We start from the raw sequence: 19,235 nt of genomic DNA, 5'->3' as shown, positions 1-19,235 counted from the left end.
AGGCATGCTATAGGTCTGCTATAGAGGCATGCTATAGGCCTGCTATAGAGGCATGCTATAGGTCTGCTATAGAGGCACGCTATAGGCCTGCTATAGAGGCACGCTATAGGCCTGCTATAGAGGCACGCTATAGGCCTGCTATAGAGGCACGTTATAGGCCTGCAATAGAGGCCTGCCTATAGCCCTGCAATAGAGGCCTGCAATAGAGGCCTGCTTATAGGCCTGCAATGAGGCCTGCCTATAGGCCTGCAATAGAGGCCTGCTATAGGCCTGCAATAGAGGAGCCTGCCTATAGGCCTGCAATAGAGGCCTGCCTATAGGCCTGCAATAGAGGCCTGCCTATCGGCCTGCAATAGAGGCATGCTATAGGTCTGCTATAGAGGCATGCTATAGGCCTGCAATAGAGGCCTGCTATATGCCTGCAATAGAGGCATGCTATAGGCCTGCAATAGAGGCCTGCTTATAGGCCTGCAATAGAGGCCTGCTTATAGGCCTGCAATAGAGGCCTGCTATAGGCCTGCTATAGAGGCATGCTATAGGTCTGCTATAGAGGCATGCTATAGGTCTGCTATAGAGGCATGCAATAGGTCTGCTATAGAGGCATGCTATAGGTCTGCTATAGAGGCATGCTATAGGTCTGCTATAGAGGCATGCTATAGGCCTGCTATAGAGGCATGCTATAGGTCTGCTATAGAGGCACGCTATAGGCCTGCTATAGAGGCACGCTATAGGCCTGCTATAGAGGCACGCTATAGGCCTGCTATAGAGGCACGTTATAGGCCTGCAATAGAGGCCTGCCTATAGCCCTGCAATAGAGGCCTGCAATAGAGGCCTGCTTATAGGCCTGCAATAGAGGCCTGCCTATAGGCCTGCAATAGAGGCCTGCTATAGGCCTGCAATAGAGGCCTGCCTATAGGCCTGCAATAGAGGCCTGCCTATAGGCCTGCAATAGAGGCATGCTATAGGTCTGCTATAGAGGCATGCTATAGGCCTGCAATAGAGGCCTGCTATATGCCTGCAATAGAGGCATGCTATAGGCCTGCTATAGAGTCATGCTATAGGCCTGCAATAGAGGCATGCCTATAGGCCTGCAATAGAGGCCTGCCTATAGGCCTGCAATAGAGGCCTGCTATAGGCCTGCAATAGAGGCCTGCCTATAGGCCTGCAATAGAGGCCTGCTATAGGTCTGCTATAGAGGCACGCTATAGGCCTGCTATAGAGGCACGTTATAGGCCTGCAATAGAGGCACGTTATAGGCCTGCTATAGAGGCACGTTATAGGCCTGCAATAGAGGCACGTTATAGGCCTGCTATAGAGGCACGTTATAGGCCTGCTATAGAGGCACGTTATAGGCCTGCTATAGAGGCACGTTATAGGCCTGCAATAGAGGCATGCTATAGGCCTGCTATAGAGGCACGTTATAGGCCTGCAATAGAGGCCTGCCTGTAGGCCTGCAATAGAGGCCTGCCTATAGGCCTGCAATAGAGGCCTGCTATAGGCCTGAAATAGAGGCACGTTATAGGCCTGCAATAGAGGCATGCTATAGGACTGCAATAGAGGCCTGCTATAGGCCTGAAATAGAGGCACGTTATAGGCCTGCTATAGAGCCTAACAATAGTATATAACAATGTAGGGCATTATTTAGGTTACTGTTAAATCAATGTATGAAAAATATCTGTGAAATGTAATTAATTATATACAATAAAAATGTAATCCTAATCCATCGGAATTTCAATGAATATTTTCATCGTCAAGTGAGTAGTCATGCTGGATTTATAAAGTGGTAAAGTATGCCAGCGGAGCAGGAAAGAGGCGGGGTTTAGGACCCAGCAGAGAGGCAAAGCATTGTGAACATCACATGATAGTGATTTTGGGAGCGGGGACGACTCATGATGCTTGTTTCTCTGGTGTAAGGTTTCAAGTGATATAGCAAGTAGGCTAAACCAGGCAAATGGCAAGTTTATATTGTATTTAAATCCACACAGGAAACAATGGATACGAAGACTGTTTTCACTCTAGTCTACTTTGCCTTTTTAGCCCCGAATAGAACTGTGGTAAGTTTGATTCTGTATCTATTATTTCATATTAAATACTACATCCTCTGTCTACCAGGTGATTATACCAGCTGACTGGATCAGATCTATCGCCACTCATATTTGCAACTTGTCTATTTTCCTTTAGGGTATAATATAGTAAATACATACATTATATTGACATGATATTGTTATAATCAAGTATAAAGTTCCATGGACAAAATCGGACATTGGAAATGAAAATGCATCGCCCTCCATTCACAAAAGTATATTTGAACTGAACACTCGAACGCTTGAAAGAAAAAAAAGTGACGCTCCACTAAACCCATAATAATAATCATTTAAACAAAGTGGATAACAGAGAAACGTCCTACCATTTACCATCACTTCGAGCCTTAAATATGCACTTTTAGAAACTATTATTCGTCCTGTCAGCATTACATGGCAATGCAGGTTTGTTGACAGCGCTCTGGGCTAGATGGTTGTGGGTTCACAGACCACCGTGGGCTGGAAAGATCTCATTTATAGTAAAAACATGGTATGAATCGATCATCTTATTTGCAGGTCCGAGGAAGAAAATGGCCTTTTATAAACATTTCATGCAATTCTACGTTATTTTACATATTCGCAGAAGTGGTGGTTCTAGCTCGTGGTGACAAAACGGATGGCACTGTTTGGATGGCATCCAATTTGCTGAGTATAGTGTTGGAGGCTATTTTGTAAAAGACATCGCCGAAATCGAGGATTGGTAGGATAGTCAGTTTTACGAGGGTAAGTTTGGCCGCATGAGTGAAGGAGTCTTTGTTGCGATATAGGAAGCCAATTCTAGATTTTATTTTGGATTGGAGATGCTTAATGTGAGTCTGGAAGGAGAGTTTACAGTCTAATCAGACACCCAGGTATTTGTAGTTGTCCACATATTCTAAGTCAGAACCGTCCAGAGTAGTGATGCTGACCGGGCGGGCAGGTGCGGGCAGCGATCGGTTGAAGAGCATGCATTTAGTTTTACTTGCGTTTAAGAGCAGTTGGAGGCCACGGAAGGAGTGTTGTATGGCTTTGAGGCTCGTCTGGGGGAAAGGTGTTCATCATATTTCTCCAATACCAAATCCGTGTCTTCTTTGCAACTAAACTGTTCCTGTTTGCAAATTATTCAATATGAGACTTCATTTGGAATCTGATGGTACTTTCAAAGGTAGGTCTACCTTTCCACCCCAGACAGAGTAGGGTCTACCTTTCCACCCCAGACAGAGTAGGGCCTACCTTTCCACCCCAGACAGAGTAGGCCTACCTTTCCACCCCAGACAGAGTAGGTCTACCTTTCCACCCAGACAGAGTAGACCTACCTTTCCACCCCAGACAGAGTAGGACCTACATTTCCACCCCAGACAGAGTAGGTCTACCTTTCCACCCAGACAGAGTAGGTCTACCTTTCCACCCCAGACAGAGTAGGACCTACCTTTCCACCCCAGACAGAGTAGGACCTACCTTTCCACCCCAGACAGAGTAGGTCTACCTTTCCACCCCAGACAGAGTAGGCCTACCTTTCCACCCCAGACAGAGTAGGACCTACCTTTCCACCCCAGACAGAGTAGGACCTACCTTTCCACTCCAGACAGAGTAGGTCTACCTTTCCACCCCAGACAGAGTAGGCCTACCTTTCCACCCAGACAGAGTAGGACCTACCTTTCCACCCCAGACAGAGTAGGACCTACCTTTCCACCCCAGACAGAGTAGGCCTACCTTTCCACCCAGACAGAGTAGGACCTACCTTTCCACCCCAGACAGAGTAGGACCTACCTTTCCACCCCAGACAGAGTAGGACCTACCTTTCCACCCCAGACAGAGTAGGACCTACCTTTCCACCCCAGACAGAGTAGACCTACCTTTCCACCCCAGACAGAGTAGGCCTACCTTTCCACCCCAGACAGAGTAGGACCTACCTTTCCACCCCAGACAGAGTAGGCCCTACCTTTCCAACCCAGACAGAGTAGGCCTACCTTTCCACCCCAGACAGAGTAGGTCTACCTTTCCACCCCAGACAGAGTAGGTCTACCTTTCCACCCCAGACAGAGTAGACCTACCTTTCCACCCCAGACAGAGTAGGACCTACCTTTCCACCCCAGACAGAGTAGGCCTACCTTTCCACCCCAGACAGAGTAGGACCTACCTTTCCACCCCAGACAGAGTAGGCCTACCTTTCCACCCCAGACAGAGTAGGCCTACCTTTCCACCCCAGACAGAGTAGGCCTAGCAAAGCAGAAAAATGTATGTTGAAACCGCTGCGCCCTTTCCTGGTTGATAAAATTTGAACAAGCCACCTAATTTCAGTTTGTGACAAGACAAGTGTAAAGAATAACGGTGAAATATATTTATAGGAACCCAGCATATTGTATGTTCAGGTGTTTAGTGTACTAAAGCAAAATACAGCAAAAACTAAACTTAACAGGAAGCATAGAAATGGAGCCCATAGAACAGATCTACCTCAGGTTTGCTTTCATGGAGAATATCTAGAAAGTGCGTTTCTATGTGAAGTTGGCCAGGTCCCCCAAAAGTGACATATTGCATCTCTAACTACTGGCGACTCTTCTTCGGTGGTTTAACCCAATGAGAGAAAGTTACAAGTGTTTCCCAAAAAGCTGAATGAGCATTCTATTGTACATAAAGTGAATAGCTTAATCAAGCAAAGTTAATGTTTTGTCTCCTTGGCGATAGGAGGTTGTAGCTCAGCCTCTGAATGTAAAAAAACAAAATTAACCAATGATATCCCTATATGGTTCAGTAGCGTCTTTCACAGGTATGGATACTAAATACTAAACCCTCCCCTAGACTAGATACACAATGCTAAACCCTCCCCTGGACTCGATACACAATACTAAACCCTCCCCTGGACTAGATACACAATACTAAACCCTCCCCTGGACTCGATACACAATACTAAACCCTCCCTGGACTAGATACACAATACTAAACCCTCCCTGGACTAGATACACAATACTAAACCCTCCTCTGGACTAGATACACAATACTAAACCCTCCCCTGGACTCGATACACAATACTAAACCCTCCCCTGGACTAGATACACAATACTAAACCCTCCCCTGGACTAGATACACAATACTAAACCCTCCCCTGGACTAGATACACAATACTAAACCCTCCCTGGACTAGATACACAATACTAAACCCTCCCCTGGACTAGATACACAATACTAAACCCTCCCTGGACTAGATACACAATACTAAACCCTCCCCCGGACTAGATACACAATACTAAACCCTCTCCTGGACTAGATACACAATACTAAACCCTCCCCTGGACGAGATACACAATACTAAACCCTCTCCTGGACTAGATACACAATACTAAACCCTCTCCTGGACTAGATACACAATACTAAACCCTCTCCTGGACTAGATACACAATACTAAACCCTCCCCAAGATACACAATACTAAACCCTCCCTGGACTAGATACACAATACTAAACCCTCCCTGGACTCGATACACAATACTAAACCCTCCCTGGACTAGATACACAATACTAAACCCTCCCCAAGATACACAATACTAAACCCTCCCCTGGACTAGATACACAATACTAAACCCTCCCCTGGACTAGATACACAATACTAAACCCTCCCCTGGACTAGATACACAATACTAAACCCTCCCCTGGACTAGATACACAATACTAAACCCTCCCCAAGATACACAATACTAAACCCTCCCCTGGACTAGATACACAATACTAAACCCTCCCCTGGACTAGATACACAATACTAAACCCTCCCCGGACTAGATACACAATACTAAACCCTCTCCTGGACTAGATACACAATACTAAACCCTCTCCTGGACTAGATACACAATACTAAACCCTCCCCTGGACTAGATACACAATACTAAACCCTCCCCTGGACTAGATACACAATACTAAACCCTCCCTGGACTAGATACACAATACTAAACCCTCCTCTGGACTAGATACACAATACTAAACCCTCCCCTGGACTAGATACACAATACTAAACCCTCCCTGGACTAGATACACAATACTAAACCCTCCTCTGGACTAGATACACAATACTAAACCCTCCCCTGGACTCGATACACAATACTAAACCCTCCCCTGGACTCGATACACAATACTAAACCCTCCCCTGGACTAGATACACAATACTAAACCCTCCCCTGGACTAGATACACAATACTAAACCCTCCCCTGGACTAGATACACAATACTAAACCCTCCCCTGGACTCGATACACAATACTAAACCCTCCCCTGGACTCGATACACAATACTAAACCCTCTCCCTGGACTAGATACACAATACTAAACCCTCCCCTGGACTCGATACACAATACTAAACCCTCCCCTGGACTCGATACACAATACTAAACCCTCCCCTGGACTAGATACACAATACTAAACCCTCCCCTGGACTAGATACACAATACTAAACCCTCCCCTGGACTAGATACACAATACTAAACCCTCCCTTTGACTGAAATTGAAAAGCCAGACACCCCGTTTTCCTCCAGGTACCATTCCATCTTTTACTGTGGTTTTGTGATACATGCAGTTCTCAGGTCTTGATTAGCCTTGACGGACACTAGTGGGCGCTATGGATCTCCACTATGGTCTGGCCTTGATGTCCCATAAAACATTCTCCAATCAGGCTGCAAAGGCTTCAATTTCCTCCTTAACTCGATTTAATGACGGCAAAGGAAAAGAACCAGGGAAAATATGCACCACCATTTTCAACCACCATGTCAGAGTGGCTCATGACAAGGAATGTTACTTCCTGATGTTGTGCCCACACAACAGACTGCTGCAAGCTGATTGGCTGAACCCGATACGCAACATCCCGGACTAGCATTCCAAGGCATTAGCAACTCTAACATGTTGGTGGAAAATGGAGCTGAGTTTGACCAATATGCCTTTATTAAAGAAAGTCAAACCTTGTGGAAAAAAAGAAGGGAAAAAAGTTACGAGGTCCAAAATGCAAAGTAGGAACTACGCATAATACTGTCATGACAAATCCATAACAACAGTAGGCATGCAGGCCGAACAGCTGTCTGACAGAGGTCCTGGCTTTCTCACAGCTCTCCATATACTATTACTGATATCAAATATACCTTGAAATGATCTATGCCAGAGCCAGTTCTAGACCTTGATAAGAGCATATTGTTCATACACTATAAGCTTACTGTATTTCACGGTATGACTCCTGTCTGTTTTCTTCTTCCAGGGTTCCGGGGCCCCTTCCTTCTCCATAGACTACAAGAACAACTGCTTCCAGAAAGATGGGAAGCCTTTCCAGTATGTCTCCGGTAGTATCCACTACTCCCGCATCCCTCACTACTACTGGAAAGACAGACTGCTCAAGATGTACATGGCTGGACTCAACGCTGTACAGATGTAAGTTCAATAGGAGACATAATGGGGAGAGCGAGATTATTATTATAGAATTAAATGTATCTCCTGAATATTCCCCAATACAACAGCAGTAGGGTTGTACCTGTGTCCATGATTCTCATGGTTTGAGAGTCCTTTAGGTGCCTTTTGGCAAACTCCAGCGGGCTGTCATGTGCCTTTTACTGAGGAGTGACTTCCATCTGGTCACTCTACCATAAAGGCCTGATTGATGGAGTGCTGCAGAGATGGTTGTCCTTCTGGAATGTTCTCCCATCTCCACAGAGGAACTCTGGAGCTCTGTCAGAGTGACCAACAGGTTCTTGTTCACCTCCCCGACCAAGGCCCTTCTCCCCCGATTGCTCAGTTTGACTGTGCGGCCAGCTCGAGGAGTATTGGTGGTTCCAAACCTCCATTTAAGAATGATGGAGGCCACTGTGTTCTTGGGGACCTTCAATGCTGCAGAAATGTTTTGGTATCCTTCCCCAGATCTGTGCCTCGACACAATCCTGTCTCTGAGCTCTACTGACAATTTCTTTGACCTCATGGCTTGGTTTTTGCTGTGATATGCACTGTCAACTGTGGGACTTTATATAGACAGGTGTGTGCCTTTTCCAAATCATGTCCAATCAATTAAATTTACCACAGGACACACTTAAGCTCAATTTCGAGTCTCATGGCAAAGGGTCTGAATACTTATGTAAATAATGTATTTCTGTTTTTATTAATTATCTTGATGAGGAAAAAAAAGCTGTAATGTGGAGTGGTCTGAATCCTTTTAGAATGCACCGTATGTCACCAGTACTCTTCTCCTTCCTGTCAGTTGTCACCAGTACTCTTCTCCTTCCTGTCAGTTGTCACCAGTACTCTTCTTCTTCCTGTCAGATGTCACCAGTACTCTTCTCCTTCCTGTCAGTTGTCACCAGTACTCTTCTCCTTCCTGTCAGTTATGTCACCAGTACTCTTCTCCTTCCTGTCAGTTGTCACCAGTACTCTTCTCCTTCCTGTCAGATGTCACCAGTACTCTTCTCCTTCCTGTCAGTTGTCACCAGTACTCTTCTTCTTCCTGTCAGATGTCACCAGTACTCTTCTCCTTCCTGTCAGTTATGTCACCAGTACTCTTCTCCTTCCTGTCAGTTATGTCACCAGTACTCTTCTCCTTCCTGTCAGTTATGTCACCAGTACTCTTCTCTTTCCTGTCAGTTGTCACCAGTACTCTTCTCCTTCCTGTCAGTTGTCACCAGTACTCTTCTCCTTCCTGTCAGTTATGTCACCAGTACTCTTCTCCTTCCTGTCAGTTGTCACCAGTCCTCTTCTCCTTCTTGTCAGTTATGTCACCAGTACTCTTCTCCTTCTTGGCAGTTATGTCACCAGTACTCTTCTCCTTCTTGGCAGTTATGTCACCAGTACTCTTCTCCTTCTTGGCAGTTATGTCACCAGTACTCTTCTCCGTCCTGTCAGTTGATACCAGTACTCTTCTCCTTCCTGTCAGTTGTCACCAGTACTCTTCTCCTTCTTGTCAGTTATGTCACCAGTACTCTTCTCTTTCCTGTCAGTTATGTCACCAGTACTCTTCTCCTTCCTGTCAGTTGTCACCAGTACTCTTCTCCTTCCTGTCAGTTATGTCACCAGTACTCTTCTCTTTCCTGTCAGTTGTCACCAGTACTCTTCTTCTCCCTGTCAGTTATGTCACCAGTACTCTTCTCCCTGTCAGTTATGTCACCAGTACTCTTCTCCTTCTTGTCAGTTGTCACCAGTACTCTTCTCCTTCCTGTCAGTTATGTCACCAGTACTCTTTTCCTTCCTGTCAGTTGTCACCAGTACTCTTCTCCTTCCAGTCAGTTATGTCACCAGTACTCTTCTCCTTCCTGTCAGTTGTCACCAGTACTCTTCTCCTTCCTGTCAGTTATGTCACCAGTACTCTTCTCCTTCCTGTCAGTTGTCACCAGTACTCTTCTCCTTCCTGTCAGTTATGTCACCAGTACTCTTCTCCTTCCTGTCAGTTGTCACCAGTCCTCTTCTCCTTCTTGTCAGTTATGTCACCAGTACTCTTCTCCTTCCTGTCAGTTGATACCAGTACTCTTCTTCCTGTCAGTTGTCACCAGTACTCTTCTCCTTCTTGGCAGTTATGTCACCAGTACTCTTCTCCTTCTTGTCAGTTGTCACCAGTACTCTTCTCCTTCTTGGCAGTTATGTCACCAGTACTCTTCTCCTTCTTGTCAGTTGTCACCAGTACTCTTCTCCTTCTTGGCAGTTATGTCACCAGTACTCTTCTCCTTCCTGTCAGTTGTCACCAGTCCTCTTCTCCTTCTTGTCAGTTATGTCACCAGTACTCTTCTCCTTCCTGTCAGTTGATACCAGTACTCTTCTTCCTGTCAGTTATGTCACCAGTACTCTTCTCCTTCTTGGCAGTTATGTCACCAGTACTCTTCTCCTTCTTGGCAGTTATGTCACCAGTCCTCTTCTCCTTCTTGGCAGTTATGTCACCAGTACTCTTCTCCGTCCTGTCAGTTGATACCAGTACTCTTCTTCCTGTCAGTTGTCACCAGTACTCTTCTCCTTCCTGTCAGTTGTCACCAGTACTCTTCTCCCTGTCAGTTATGTCACCAGTACTCTTCTCCTTCTTGTCAGTTGTCACCAGTACTCTTCTCCTTCCTGTCAGTTGTCACCAGTACTCTTCTCCCTGTCAGTTATGTCACCAGTACTCTTCTTCCTGTCAGTTGTCACCAGTACTCTTCTCCTTCCTGTCAGTTGTCACCAGTACTCTTCTTCCTGTCAGTTGTCACCAGTACTCTTCTCCTTCCTGTCAGTTATGTCACCAGTACTCTTCTCCTTCCTGTCAGTTGTCACCAGTACTCTTCTCCTTCTTGTCAGTTATGTCACCAGTACTCTTCTCCTTCCTGTCAGTTGTCACCAGTACCCTTCTCCTTCCTGTCAGTTGTCACCAGTCCTCTTCTCCTTCCTGTCAGTTATGTCACCAGTCCTCTTCTCCTTCCTGTCAGTTATGTCACCAGTACTCTTCTCCTTCCTGTCAGTTATGTCACCAGTACTCTTCTCCTTCCTGTCAGTTATGTCACTGTTACGGATACAGTTATCCTGTGTGTGTGTGTGTATCCTGTGTGTGTGTTTCTTTTCTCTCCTTCTCCCCTCACAGGTGAAAATCATCACTCCCCAATCAATCATCAATCAGAAGACACACCTCCTCATATTTCCTAAACCTATCACAGTTCTTTCCCCATGGTTTAAAAACCCCATCATTTGTTTGTTCTAGAGCTCAGCCCAGCTCAGCTCAGCTCAGCTCAATCTCTCTGTAAATGCCATGTCTGTAGGTCTCTGTGTTTCACTCTCGCTTTGTGTCGTAACCTCTCTTTTGTTTAAGCACCTCATAGCACTTTGTCATCACCTGTGAGTATTGTTTTTGGTTATGGTGTTTTTGTTGCTGGTGGGAAAAGGGGGAAACCAAGACAAGTCGCCCATGGGCATACACTACCCGTAGGTGAACTTTGTTAAATACACTAGTTAGAACTGGGCGGACCACCCACTGTATTTTTGGTTAGTTAGTTAGCTGTTGTTAAAGTAGGCTAGTCTAGCTTAGGGGTGTTTTTGAATACTTATTGTTTCTTTCCTTGGGTCCAGCCCAGCCCCTTTTCCTGCTCCCCCCATTACCGTGTGTTTATAAATAAACCTAGAGTTTGACGGTAGATTTCAGTTGTCGTGCTTATTTCGTTCACACTTTTCCTTTGTCACAATAATAATTTGCATGAGTTATGTTACGAGTCTCATTACCATCCCCCTAGACTGTCGGGCCAAAAGGGATTCGTAACAGTCACCAGTACTCTTCTCCTTCCTGTCAGTTGTCACCAGTACTTTTCTCCTTCCTGTCAGTTATGTCACCAGTACTCTTCTCCTTCCTGTCAGTTATGTCACCAGTACTCTTCTCCTTCCTGTCAGTTGTCACCAGTACTCTTCTCCTTCCTGTCAGTTATGTCACCAGTACTCTTCTCCTTCTTGTCAGTTGACACCAGTACTCTTCTCCTTCCTGTCAGTTGTCACCAGTCCTCTTCTCCTTCCTGTCAGTTGTCACCAGTCCTCTTCTCCTTCCTGTCAGTTATGTCACCAGTACTCTTCTCCTTCCTGTCAGTTATGTCACCAGTACTCTTCTCCTTCCTGTCAGTTATGTCACCAGTACTCTTCTCCTTCTTGTCAGTTGACACCAGTACTCTTCTCCTTCCTGTCAGTTGTCACCAGTCCTCTTCTCCTTCTTGTCAGTTGTCACCAGTACTCTTCTCCTTCCTGTCAGTTGTCACCAGTACTCTTCTCCGTCCTGTCAGTTATGTCACCAGTACTCTTCTCCTTCCTGTCAGTTGTCACCAGTACTCTTCTCCTTCCTGTCAGTTGTCACCAGTACTCTTCTCCGTCCTGTCAGTTATGTCACCAGTACTCTTCTCCTCCTTGTCAGTTGTCACCAGTACTCTTCTCCTCCTTGTCAGTTGTCACCAGTACTCTTCTCCGTCCTGTCAGTTATGTCACCAGTACTCTTCTCCTTCCTGTCAGTTGTCACCAGTACTCTTCTCCGTCCTGTCAGTTGTCACCAGTACTCTTCTCCTCCTTGTCAGTTGTCACCAGTACTCTTCTCCTTCTTGTCAGTTGTCACCAGTACTCTTCTCCTTCCAGTCAGTTGTGTCACCAGTACTCTTCTCCTTCTTGTCAGTTGTCACCAGTACTCTTCTCCTTCTTGTCAGTTGTCACCAGTACTCTTCTCCTTCCTGTCAGTTGTCACCAGTACTCTTCTCCTTCCTGTCAGTTATGTCACCAGTACTCTTCTCCTTCCTGTCAGTTGTCACCAGTACTCTTCTCCTTCCTGTCAGTTATGTCACCAGTACTCTTCTCCTTCCTGTCAGTTGTCACCAGTACTCTTCTCCTTCCTGTCAGTTGTCACCAGTACTCTTCTCCTTCCTGTCAGTTATGTCACCAGTACTCTTCTCCTTCCTGTCAGTTATGTCACCAGTACTCTTCTCCTTCCTGTCAGTTATGTCACCAGTACTCTTCTCCTTCCTGTCAGTTGTCACCAGTACTCTTCTCCTTCCTGTCAGTTATGTCACCAGTACTCTTCTCCTTCCTGTCAGTTATGTCACCAGTACTCTTCTCCTTCCTGTCAGTTATGTCACCAGTACTCTTCTCCTTCCTGTCAGTTATGTCACCAGTACTCTTCTCCTTCCTGTCAGTTATGTCACCAGTACTCTTCTCCTTCCTGTCAGTTGTCACCAGTACTCTTCTCCTTCCTGTCAGTTGTCACCAGTACTCTTCTCCTTCCTGTCAGTTGTCACCAGTACACTTCTCCTTCCTGTCAGTTGTCACCAGTACACTTCTCCTTCCTGTCAGTTGTCACCAGTACTCTTCTCCTTCCTGTCAGTTATGTCACCAGTACTCTTCTCCTTCCTGTCAGTTATGTCACCAGTACTCTTCTCCTTCCTGTCAGTTATGTCACCAGTACTCTTCTCCTTCCTGTCAGTTATGTCACCAGTACTCTTCTCCTTCCTGTCAGTTATGTCACCAGTACTCTTCTCCTTCCTGTCAGTTATGTCACCAGTACTCTTCTCCTTCCTGTCAGTTATGTCACCAGTACTCTTCTCCTTCCTGTCAGTTATGTCACCAGTACTCTTCTCCTTCCTGTCAGTTATGTCACCAGTACTCTTCTCCTTCCTGTCAGTTATGTCACCAGTACTCTTCTCCTTCCTGTCAGTTGTCACCAGTACTCTTCTCCTTCCTGTCAGTTGTCACCAGTACACTTCTCCTTCCTGTCAGTTGTCACCAGTACTCTTCTCCTTCCTGTCAGTTGTCACCAGTACTCTTCTCCTTCCTGTCAGTTGTCACCAATACTCTTCTCCTTCTTGTCAGTTATGTTCCCTGGAACTTCCATGAGGAAAAGCGGGGTGTTTACAACTTCACTGGGGATCGAGACCTGGAGAACTTCCTGGATCTGGCCAATCAGACTGGCCTCCTGGTGATCCTCCGCCCCGGACCCTACATCTGTGCAGAGTGGGAGATGGTAAGCACTACAGTACATCGAGGTATCTTCCTGTCAGAGGAGGCTGGTGAGTGGAAGACAGGTTCACAGTTAGGAATGGATTCAAAGTGCTGAATTCAATCCGTTCCAGTGATTACTATGAGCCTAAGTGCTGAATTCAATCCGTTCCAGTAATTACTATGAGCCTAAATGCTGAATTCAATCCGTTCCAGTCATTACTATGAGCCTAAGTGCTGAATTCAATCCGTTCCAGTAATTACTATGAGCCTAAGTGCTGAATTCAATCCGTTCCAGTGATTACTATGAGCCTAAATGCTGAATTCAATCCGTTCCAGTAATTACTATGAGCCTAAATGCTGAATTCAATCCGTTCCAGTCATTACTAAGTTATAAGACATTCTCTGGTCAAAGTCAGGCCTTTCAGCAACACATTGGAAACTCACTACATCACATGGTGTGAGGCTGTAGTCTACTGGAAGTCCTATTCTCACCTGGGGGACTGTAGAGAGAGAGGGATGGAAGTCCTATTCTCACCTGGAAGACTGTAGAGAGAGAGAGGGATAGAAGTCCCATTCTCACCTGGGGGACTGTAGAGAGGGAGGGATGGAAGTCCTATTCTCACCTGGGGGACTGTAGAGAGAGAGGGATGGAAGTCCTATTCTCACCTGGGGGACTGTAGAGAGAGAGGGATGGAAGTCCTATTCTCACATGTGAAAAGTGTAGAGAGAGAGGGATGGAAGTCCTATTCTCACCTGGGGGACTGTAGAGAGAGAGGGATGGAAGTCCTATTCTCACCTGGGAGACTGTAGAGAGAGAGAGAGGGATGGAAGTCCTATTCTCACCTGGGGGACTGTAGAGAGAGAGGGATGGAAGTCCTATTCTCACCTGGGGGACTGTAGAGAGAGAGGGATGGAAGTCCTATTCTCACCTGGGGGACTGTAGAGAGAGAGGGATGGAAGTCCCATTCTCACCTGGGGGACTGTAGAGAGAGAGAGGGATGGAAGTCCTATTCTCACATGTGAAAAGTGTAGAGAGAGAGGGATGGAAGTCCTATTCTCACCTGGAAGACTGTAGAGAGAGAGAGGGATGGAAGTCCTATTCTCACATGTGAAAAGTGTAGAGAGAGAGGGATGGAAGTCCTATTCTCACCTGGGGGACTGTAGAGAGGGAGAGGGATGGAAGTCCCATTCTCACCTGGGGGACTGTAGAGAGAGAGAGGGATGGAAGTCCTATTCTCACATGTGAAAAGTGTAGAGAGAGAGGGATGGAAGTCCTATTCTCACCTGGGGGACTGTAGAGAGAGAGGGATGGAAGTCCTATTCTCACCTGGGGGACTGTAGAGAGAGAGGGATGGAAGTCCTATTCTCACATGTGAAAAGTGTAGAGAGAGAGGGATGGAAGTCCTATTCTCACCTGGGGGACTGTAGAGAGAGGGATGGAAGTCCTATTCTCACCTGGGGGACTGTAGAGAGGGAGAGGGATGGACACTAAAGAGTCAGAAAGAGGAGGGATGTTTTGGTGTCATGCACCACTGAGTGACAGATGTTGTTTTGACTCTCCTCTTCCCCTTTCTCTCACAGTGTGTCAGCTGACAGAAATATCTGAGTCATGCTTGTAGACAGAAGTTCATTAAGTTTCTGTCTCTTTCAGGGTGGTTTACCAGCTTGGTTGCTCCAGAAACCAAACATTGTACTTCGATCAGCAGATACAGGTATCATAAAACCATACTGCCAGTACCATCCTGGAACACAGGTATCATAAAACCATACTGCCAGTACCATCTCTTTTACACATATCAGTAATTGAGTGTTCTGGCTCGGTGTCTTAATCAGTGTTCTGGCTCGGTTGTCTCCTTGTGTTTAATCAGTGTCTTGCTTTTGATCCAGACTACCTGGAGGCAGTGAGCACCTGGATGGCAGTGCTGCTCCCAAAGATGAGGAGGTGGTTGTATACAAACGGAGGGAACATTATCACTGTGCAGGTACAGTTGAAGTCTCAAGTTTACATACACCTCAGCCAAATACATTTCAAACTCAGTTTTTCACAATTCCTGACATATAATCCTAGTAAAAATTCCCTGTCTTAGGTCAGTTAGGATCACCACTTTATTTAAAAAATGTGAAATGTCAGAATAATAGTAGAATGATTTATTTCAGCTTTTATTTCTTTCCTCACATTCCCAGTGGGTCCGAAGTTTACATACACTCAATTAGTATTTGGTAGCATTGCCTTTAAATTGTTTAACTTGGGTCAAACGTTTCGGGTAGCCTTCCACAAGCTTCCCACAATAAGTTGGGTGAATTTTGGCCCATTCCTCCTGACAGAGCTGGTGTAACTGAGTCAGGTTTGTAGGCCTCCTTGCTCACACACACTTTTTCAGTTCTGCCCACAGATGTTCTATAGGATTGAGGTCAGGGCTTTGTGATGGCCACTCCAATACCTTGACTTTGTTGTCCTTAAGCCATTTTGCCACAACTTTGGAAGTATGCTTGGGGTCATTGTCCATTTGGAAGACCCATTTGCGACTAAGCTTTAACTTCATGACTGATCTCTTGAGATGTTGCTTCAATATATCCACCCTCATGATGCCATCTATTTTGTGAAGTGCACCAGACCCTCCTGCAGCAAAGCACCTCCACAACATGATGTTGCCACCCCGTGCTTCACGGTTGGGATGGTGTTCTTCTGCTTGCAAGCATCCCCCTTTTTCCTCCAAACATAACGATGGTCAATTATGGCCAAACAGTTCTATTTTTGTTTCATCAGACCAGAGGACATTTCACCAAAAAGTATGATCTTTGTCCCCATGTGCAGTTTCAAACCCTAGTCTGGCTTTTTTATGTTGGTTTTGGAACAGTGGCTTCTTCCTTGCTGAGCAGCCTTTCAGGTAATGTCTATATAGGACTTGTTTTACTGTGGATATAGATACTTTTGTACATGTTTCCTCCAGCATCTTCACAAGGTCCTTTGCTGTTGTTCTGGGATTGATTTGCACTTTTCGCACCAAAGCACGTTCATCTCTAGGGGACAGAACACGTCTCCTTCCTGAGCGGTATGATGGCTGCGTGGTCCCATGGTCTTTATACTTGCGTACTATTGTTTGTACAGATGAACGTGGTACCTTCAGGCATTTGGAAATTGCTCCCAAGGATGAACCAGACTTGTGTAGGTCTATAATTTTTTTCTGAGGTCTTGGCTGATTTCTTTTGATTTTCCCATGATGTCAAGCAAAGAGGCACTGAGTTTGAAGGTTGGCCTTGAATTACATCCACAGGTACACCTCCAATTGACTCAATCAGAAGCTTCTAAAGCCATGACATCCTTTTCTGGAATTTTCCAAGCTGTTTAAAGGCACAGTCAACTTAGTGTATGTAAACTTCTGACCCACTGGAATTGTGATACAGTGAATTTTAAGTGAAATAATCTGTCTGTAAACAATTATTGTTGGAAATATTACTTGTGTCATGCACAAAGTAGATGTCCTAACCGACTTGCAGAAACTATAGTTAGTTAAAACCTTTTGATACTCCCCATCCCGGATCCGGGATCGTGAATAAAGCCTCAGGCTCATTAGCATAACGCAACGTTAACGATTTCTGAAAATCGCAAATAAAATGAAAATAATGCGCCTGCTCTCAAGCTTAGCCTTTTCTTAACAACACTGTCATCTCAGATTTTCAAAAAATGCTTTTGAACCATAGCAAATCACTAATTTGTGTAAGAGTATGCTAAGCTAGCTTAGCATTTTGAGTAGCATTTAGTACGCAACATTTTCACAAAAACCAGATAACCAAATAAATAAAATCATTTACCTTTGAAGAGCTTCGGATGTTTTCAATGAGGAGACTCTCAGTTACATAGCTAATGTTCAGTTTTTCCTGAAAGAATCTTTGTGTAGGAGAAATCACTCCGTTTTGTACATCACATTTGGCTACCGAAACTAACCGAAAATTCAGTCACCAAAACGTCAAACTTTTTCCGAATTAACTCCATAATATCGACCGAAACATGGCAAACGTTGTTTGGAATCAATCCTCAAGGTGTTTTTTCACATATCTCTTCATTGATATGCAGTTCGTGGAAGCCTGCTTTCCCCTCAGAATCGCATGGAAAAATACCATCAGCTGAAAAAGACGCACCAATTTCGACGGTGGACACCGGGCGGACACCTGGAAAATGTAGTTTCTTATGGTCAATCTGCCAATGATATGCCTACAAATACGTCACAATGCTGCAGACACCTTGGGAAACGACAGAAAGGGCAGGCTCATTCCTCTCGCATTCACAGCCATATAAGGAGACAATGGAAAACGGAGCCTCAAAAATCCTGCTGATTTCCTGGATGCCGTTTCATCTTGGTTTTGCCTGTAGCTCACGTTCTAGGGCACGCACAGAGAATATCTTTGCAGTTCTGGAAACGTCAGAGTGTTTTCTTTCCAAAGCTATCAATTATATGCATAGTCGAGCATCTTTTTGTGACAAAATATTGCGCTTAAAACGGGCACGTCTTTTTATCCAAAAATGAAATAGCGCCCCCATAGCATCAAGAGGTTTTAACAAGAAATTTGTGGGGTGGTTGAAAAACGAGTTTTAATCTCCAACCTAAGTGTATGTAAACTTCCGACTTCAAGTGGAGAGTCATTATGAATGAATCGTTGATCCGGATAGTTGTTTTCCTTCCTTCCTTCTACCTACTCCACCAGGTAGAGAATGAGTATGGGAGCTACTATACGTGTGACTACAACTACATGCGGCACCTGAGGACCCTGTTCCAGTTCTTCCTGGGGGACAAAACTGTTCTCTTCACGACCGACGGGAACACGGACCGGGAAATGACCTGCGGGACCCTGGAGGGAATGTACGCCACTATAGACTTTGGGACAGGTAGGAACAGGACAGGTGGGAACAGGACAGGTAGGAACAGGACAGGTAGTAACAGAGTTGAGGAACAGGAACAGAGAGGAAGAGGTGTTGTAACAGAGTTGAGGAACAGGAACAGAGAGGTGTTGTAACAGAGTTGAGGAACAGGAACAGAGAGGTGTTGTAACAGAGTTGAGGAACAGGAACAGAGAGGTGTTGTAACAGAGTCGAGGAACAGAGAGGTGTTGTAACAGAGTCGAGGAACAGGAGCAGAGAGGTGTTGTAACAGAGTCGAGGAACAGGAACAGAGAGGTGTTGTAACAGAGTCGAGGAGCAGAGAGGTGTTGTAACAGAGTCGAGGAACAGGAACAGAGAGGTGTTGTAACAGAGTCGAGGAACAGAGAGGTGTTGTAACAGAGTCGAGGAACAGGAGCAGAGAGGTGTTGTAACAGAGTCGAGGAACAGAGAGGTGTTGTAACAGAGTCGAGGAACAGAGAGGTGTTGTAACAGAGTCGAGGAACAGGAGCAGAGAGGTGTTGTAACAGAGTCGAGGAGCAGAGAGGTGTTGTAACAGAGTCGAGGAGCAGAGAGGTGTTGTAACAGAGTTGAGGAACAGGAACAGAGAGGTGTTGTAACAGAGTCGAGGAACAGGAGCAGAGAGGTGTTGTAACAGAGTCGAGGAGCAGAGAGGTGTTGGAACAGAGTCGAGGAACAGGAACAGAGAGGTGTTGTAACAGAGTCGAGGAGCAGAGAGGTGTTGTAACAGAGTCGAGGAACAGAGAGGTGTTGTAACAGAGTCGAGGAGCAGAGAGGTGTTGTAACAGAGTCGAGGAACAGGAACAGAGAGGTGTTGTAACAGAGTTGAGGAGCAGAGAGGTGTTGTAACAGAGTTGAG

General features: G+C 45.6%; 1 protein-coding gene across 1 annotated transcript; it reads left to right on the top strand.

The window, feature by feature from the left end:
• Positions 1–1,881: 1,881 nt before the first annotated feature.
• LOC135532714 (beta-galactosidase-like) lies at positions 1,882–18,364 on the top strand (the record flags this gene model as incomplete). The annotated part of the gene is made up of 6 exons (XM_064960181.1): positions 1,882–2,054; positions 7,289–7,458; positions 13,351–13,501; positions 15,131–15,191; positions 15,367–15,461; positions 18,184–18,364. Coding segments are annotated over exons 1-6 (721 nt in total), but the record flags the coding sequence as incomplete, so codon positions are not given.
• Between the last annotated feature and the right edge of the window lie 871 nt (positions 18,365–19,235).

The sequence above is a fragment of the Oncorhynchus masou genome, unplaced genomic scaffold, assembly GCF_036934945.1.
Source record: "Oncorhynchus masou masou isolate Uvic2021 unplaced genomic scaffold, UVic_Omas_1.1 unplaced_scaffold_1997, whole genome shotgun sequence".
NCBI lineage: Eukaryota > Metazoa > Chordata > Actinopteri > Salmoniformes > Salmonidae > Oncorhynchus > Oncorhynchus masou.
The sequence above is the reverse complement of the archived record's forward strand: the minus strand, read 5'-3'. Positions and strand labels throughout refer to the sequence as shown.